Below are 6,410 nucleotides of genomic sequence, written 5' to 3'. Positions count from 1 at the left end.
AGGGCTTGTTTGTTTATTGTATGACATCACGCCACATCATCAGCTGTGGACTCTGTGATGTCATCGTATCTCCATATATGGCCATCTCCGTATATGGAGATATAAGTCGTCCATGCCCAAGTATGGGCTGGTGAGGTCAGACTTTGTGTGATGCGTAGGTTATCTCCATATATGGAGATTCAACATTCCAGGCAATGCTCTCTTCCCTGGTGAGAATTGCCCCTTTATATAGGGCTTGTTTGTGTATTGTATGACATCACGCCACATCATCAGCTGTGGACTCTGTGATGTCATCGTATCTCCATATATGGCCATCTCCGTATATGGAGATATAAGTCGTCCATGCCCAAGTATGGGCTGGTGAGGTCAGACTTTGTGTGATGCGTAGGTTATCTCCATATATGGAGATTCAACATTCCAGGTGTAACTATGGCTACCCGTATGACGTGAGAGGTGGAGGTTGTGATATTTGTGGAGATAAGCGACCAACGGTCGCTTATCTCCCGATTAGGGAGTCTTACTGGTGTAGTACCTTTTATGACCACACATGTTAAGGGAGGGGCGCTGTTTTCAGGCCAGGCCAGGCCAGGCACACACACACACACAGGGGGGAAGGGGGGAGGGGTTCACAGAATTCATAGATCTAGAACACATCGAATTCATAGATATAGAACACAGAATATGTACAGTACAGTACAGTTAGGTACAGTAGAGTACAGTATACAGTACAGTTAGGGGTTGGTGGGTAAACCACCGCTCAGTTCACACGGGTGTGATTTTTCCTCTGCGTTTTGCCATGGCAAAACGTGTGTGTGTGTAGCATACATCCTAGACTCAAATCCTAGTCTGAAGATGTTATGCAAGCACGACCACCGCTCACTTCACATTGGGTGTGATTTTTCTTTTTTTTTTGCCCTTAGGCGTCTTACTGGTATATATATTTATATGTTTTAGTTTGGCTTTTAAATAAAGATAAACAGATAGGGTATAGAACCTAACAAAGTCAAAAAGCAATATTATTACTTATTATTTTACTGTCTTCTTCTTTCGTGTTGTCCTTGATTTCATTCCCAATGTATGAATGAATGAACCATTGTAAAGTGCTTTGAGCACTTGGAAAAGCGCTATAAAAATGCAATTCATTATTCATTATTATTCTACTGTGAGAACAGAGGAGGCATATATAGGGTATGGCTATGGCATCATGGGCCGTGGTGGTGGTTGCTGTGGGGCCTGTGCCTGCAGGGGAAGGTGAAAGGTAGATGGCATGCGCCATTCTGGGCACCACCAAACTGCTGGGCCCAGGGCCGGTTTCCCTCTAGCCAGGGATCAGTAGCATTTCGGGTTTATGATCCGGTCGGGAGGGGAAAACAACCTACCTCATGTTGTAGTCATCAGGCGGACTAAAGGCTTGCCGGAAAGACCAAACCGGAAACAGAACTCAGAGATGTTTAAAAAGTGTTTAAATTCTATATATATTATAATCTTTTCGTTTCTTTGAGTATAATAATCGTTTGATGTGTTCCTCTTTTATTCTAACTTGTAGCACGACTAGCGAGAATAAACAAATTGATTCGCATTATTATGAAAATAACGGTAAGTCATGTTGTAGTTTGTTGTAGTCATCAGGTGGCCGGTCTTCCTGTTTCCGGTTTAGGCCATGCCTAGACCAGATCACAGAGCCTGTTTAAAACGAATACTTGGCTTTCCTCAGAGGTGGAAAGTCTGGTGACGCGAGGTTAGTTTCTCTCCAAAGGAGTCTTTTTAGTTTTAGTTTATATTTGGGATGAAGCTACTACCTACTAACTGGTCACTACCACAGCGCTGAGGAGAGTAGCCAGTAAACTCACCACAGAGAGCCGAGCAACGGTCTACAAGCGACAGGTCTGCATTGTCATGGAGTACATTGTCCCTGGCATGCAGTCTCTATTTTCATTGTTCCAAACTTGTATCGTTCGATGGGCACAGTTCTAGTTTTGAGGAAATCCTTTTTTGCTTGTGCGTGCCTGTGACCCCCTGGTTTTTGGCCAGGCCCAATCAATACTTCAGTCCTATCTGGCCTGTGACGATTCACTTCTTCCCGATTCGATTCGATTTCGATTCATTGGGTGACGATTCGATTATATCACAATTAATTGCGCTTTCCTGCGATTTGCGATTCGAATCACGATTATTGCGATTTTTCCCCAAAAATTACAGCTTTTTTTATATTGAAACATTTTAAAACAATTCTAAACAATATAAAACATTAAAAGTTGAATCATATACTTCAAAATCAATGCAGCCAAATCAGGGCTCCAGACTAACTTTTTCATAGGTAGCACTGGTGCCACCTACCTTTTCATTAGGTAGCACCACCATAAATTAGGTAGCACCATCTTTTTCTTTGTATAGCGTGATAGCCTTATGATGCTGGTGATAGTTGTGTTCATTTCCATACCATAGTTTGCCTTGATGTAGGCTAAAGATTAACAATGACCCAAACTTTTTGGGTTTCTCTGCATGAGCAGCCATAGTTGACAAAACACTAGGGCTGTGTATTTTAGGAAAGCCTTCAATATTCAATATAATGTTGAATACCTCGATAACAATATGTCTCATACAAAATGCTGTATTAGCCTATGTATTTTTGCTTCAAGTTAATTGAAGCTAACTAATTAATTCAAGAAAAAATAACAAATATATCTAGCCTAAAGGCCCATTCCCACTGGGCCAAACAAAATATCTGCCACATTCAAAGTGGATGGTAGATATACAGATGAAAAAAATAATAATCTGCCACATATATTTATTCTTATTATTATTTTATCTATATCTACCATCCACTTTGAATGGAAAAATATCTGGATATAAATATCTGTTATCTGGCCCAGTGGGAATGGGCCTTAACAGAGGCAATATAACTGTAATACCTAGAACTTTGACTTTCAGTTGCATTAATGCACAACGTAGGCTACTGTAGACTAAATGAAATAATAATATTAATTTAGGCCTAGTGCCATTCAGGATGGAAAAATAAAACTGTCCTTTTGGAGTGAAGTAGAAGTCAGTTTCAAGAGGAGATACTGGGAAGTAGCTGGCTACTTGATATCATAGAAAGCATTCACTTGGACACACACACACACACACACACACACACACACACGCACGCACGCACGCACGCACTAACAACACAGAACACACGCTACATCAAAGACAGAAAAGTTTAGCAGGTGCGTTCATTTCAGCTGATTATCTATGAGGTAAAAAAATGCGCATTTTGGAACTTAACGAGCGTTACGAGCCACAGCTGTTTCGCACGTAACAGTAGTTTAATGTCTCTAACTTGAGGTTGAAGACATACACGAGCAATTGCTAATCAATAGCTAATCTAATAGCAAACAACAGCTCCATGGATTATAGATTATCCAGTTTGAGGTGACAACAGCAAAAGCATCTATTATTACATTCCTCCTATTGCCGCATCCCACTTCCAAGCCCATTCACGCCCCCTTTACATCGACTTCAACTCATAGGTAGTCGTCTAGGACGTAAGGAATACCGCCCATAACGCTATCATTCGCCCCCCGTCGCCATGGTGACCGCCCTCCATTGGCTCATTCCCAGCTATGGGACCGGCGGATCCTATTTCAACCGAGGGGGGCGTAGCCACACACACACACACACGCACACACACACACACACACACACACACACACACACACACACACACAGCCCCTAGAGAGCGCAGCCCCTCCGAGAGTGCAGAAGCGCGCGTGGAGAGAGAGAGAGAGAGAAAGAGAGAGAGAGAAAGAGAGAGAGAGAGAGAGAGAGAGAGAGAGAGGCACGTGCCCCTCACAGGCACAGTCAGTGAGGGGAGGATGGGGGGGTGGAGAGTAGAGAGAGTAGAGAGAGTGAGCGGAGCTGAGCGGACAGTGTATTGAATTACAACAGAGGGAGGTGTGTCGTGTTTTCCACCGAACGTGAAGCCAGTTACACAACATTTGGTTACCCGTCGAATTATGTTCCACCTCTGCCTGGATCCTGCTATGCATTCACAGAGCTTTTCCTGTTAACAATGTGGCGAGGGGGGATAGACAGGAGCGCCGCTTGCGGCGCGACTTTCTAGTGGTTATACAAAGAAAGGTTAGTAGACTATTTGAGAATTGAGATCTCATCTATCCATGGTGAGCGAGAGAGAAAGAGAGTGAATCTGTCGCTCCACGATGAGTCTCCGCTATAGTTGTGTGTGTGTGTGTGTGTGTGTGTGTGTGTGTGTGTGTGTGTGTGTGTGTGAGAGAGAGAGGAGGAGCAACGAGGCTCTTCTGCACAGCAGGCAGAGAGGCAGGCAGAGAGAGAGAGAGAGAGGCGATCCTCCAGCATTTCTTCTTTTTTACTCATCCTCCAACCAGGTCGCACCAAAGAGAGAAAGAGAGAGAGAGAGAGAGAGGAGAATAACAGCTCTCCTCTGTCTTTCGCCTAAAAAAAAAAAGTTTTTTTTATTTTTTTTTATTTTTATTTTTTTTAATAAAATCGGGAAAATCGATTCTGAACTTTGAAAATCGATTAATTGAATCGCCGGCCTTAACATCGCGATAATATAGTGAATCGATTGTTTTGCACAGGCCTACTATCTACGCCTCTGCCTCCTCTGCCTCCAGCCATCTCGAGGAGCTTGGGGTTGATGGCCTGACTGGCCTCACGGAGCACAGCAACCAGGTCACCGGCGTGCCTCATGTTGTCGGGTGTGAAGAAGGTGTAGGCCGTGCCTGTCTTTTGGCTACGTGCCGTTCTGCCGATACGGTGGACATAGACCTCAGAGTTAATCGGGTAGTCATAGTTGATGATAAATTTTACATCCTCAACATCTAGACCCCTGGAGGCAACATCTGTTGCAATGAGGATTGGAGCCTTCCCAAACTTGAACTCATTGAGCACCGAGTCCCTTTTATTTTGGCTCTTATCTCCATGGATACCCAATACTGGCCATCCATCTCTACTCAGCCTTTTGGTGATTTTATCACACTTCCTCTTGGTCGCCACAAAGATAATGGTCTTGTTCTCCTTCTTGCTCCTGATGTCCTTCAGCAGGGCAAGCAGCTTGGCCTCCTTCTCTCCGTCATTGCAGACATCAACAGTCTGCAGGATGTTGTGATTGGCGCTGAGTTGCAGTGCTCCGATTTTGATCTGGACGTATTCCCTTAGGAAGTCCTCTGCCAACTTGCGGACCTCTTTGGGCCAGGTAGCACTCCACATCAATGTCTGACGGACAGGTCTGATTTGGCCCACTATTTTACGGATCTGTCGTTCGAACCCCATGTCAAGCATTATGTCAGCCTCATCCAAAACAAGGTATGTGCATCTGCGAAGGTTGGTCTTTCCTGCTTCCAGGAAGTCAATGAGTCTACCCGGAGTGGCGATGCATATCTCCACACCCCTTTCCAAGTCAAGGATCTGCCGTTCCTTGGGTGCACCCCCATAAATGCAGGTGGACTTGAGGCGAACGGCTCTTGCATATTCTGCAGCCACCTGCTGGACCTGCTGTGCCAGCTCACGGGTGGGGGCCAGCACCAAGCAAATGGGACCATCTCCACGTTCCAAGAATGGCTGGTGGTTGATGTGCACTATAGCAGGCAACAGATAAGCAAGTGTTTTCCCAGAGCCAGTCTGTGCAATGCCAACCATATCCTTGCCACTCAGTGCTACAGGCCACCCCTGTGCTTGGATGGGCGTTGGTTCACTCCAGTTCTGTTTAGCGATCACATCCATCACATAGGATGGGAAAGAAGCTTCATGGAACTTCATGATGGGGTTTGGGCAGTCTCTTCCCTTCACTGTAACAGTGTTGGCTCTCCTGTACTGTTCCACCTCTTGCGGTGACCTCCGGGCCACATCGGGGTGCTGCTGATAGACGCCCTCGAACTTTGGGAGTTCGTCAAGCTCCCGGTGCTTTGTGAGCAGACCTTCATCTGGGTTTCCATCCTTGTCACCACTTCCACCACAGCCACCTCCGCCACCACCAAAGCGAGGAGGACCACTACCATATCCTCTGTCTCTGCCACGACCTCTGCCATAAAATCCAGACATTTTGTAAACAAAGCATAAATATAATATATACTCAGCTTCAATTGGTAGTCAGGATAATGAATTACACCAAAATAAATGTGATTTTTAATCATTCTAGTTTGATGACATACAAACGTGGGCCTACCAAATATGGTTATGGGGCCATCCAATGAGGAGAAAGTAACGTTAATGACCAAATATGGCTATGGGGCCAGTCAATGAGGAGAAAGTAACGTGAATGACCAAATATGGTTATGGGGCCATCCAATGAGGAGAAAGTAACGTGAATGACCAAATATGGCTATGGGGCCAGTCAATGAGGAGAAAGTAACGCGATATTCCCGTGATGACATAGGTGACTAGGT

The 6,410-nt window shown here is 44.9% G+C and overlaps 1 protein-coding gene across 1 annotated transcript; it reads right to left on the bottom strand.

Moving 5' to 3' along the window:
• Positions 1 to 1,202: 1,202 nt before the first annotated feature.
• LOC308285110 (putative ATP-dependent RNA helicase DDX5) lies at positions 1,203 to 6,066 on the bottom strand (the record flags this gene model as incomplete). Its single annotated transcript, XM_080725828.1, has 3 exons — positions 1,203 to 1,239; positions 1,380 to 1,410; positions 4,611 to 6,066. 3 exons carry the CDS (start codon positions 6,064 to 6,066, stop codon positions 1,203 to 1,205), a joined length of 1,524 nt encoding a protein of 507 aa, XP_080581954.1.
• Between the last annotated feature and the right edge of the window lie 344 nt (positions 6,067 to 6,410).

The sequence above is a fragment of the Nannobrachium achirus genome (assembly GCF_963921795.1).
Source record: "Nannobrachium achirus genome assembly, chromosome: 5".
NCBI lineage: Eukaryota > Metazoa > Chordata > Actinopteri > Myctophiformes > Myctophidae > Nannobrachium > Nannobrachium achirus.
The sequence above is the reverse complement of the archived record's forward strand: the minus strand, read 5'-3'. Positions and strand labels throughout refer to the sequence as shown.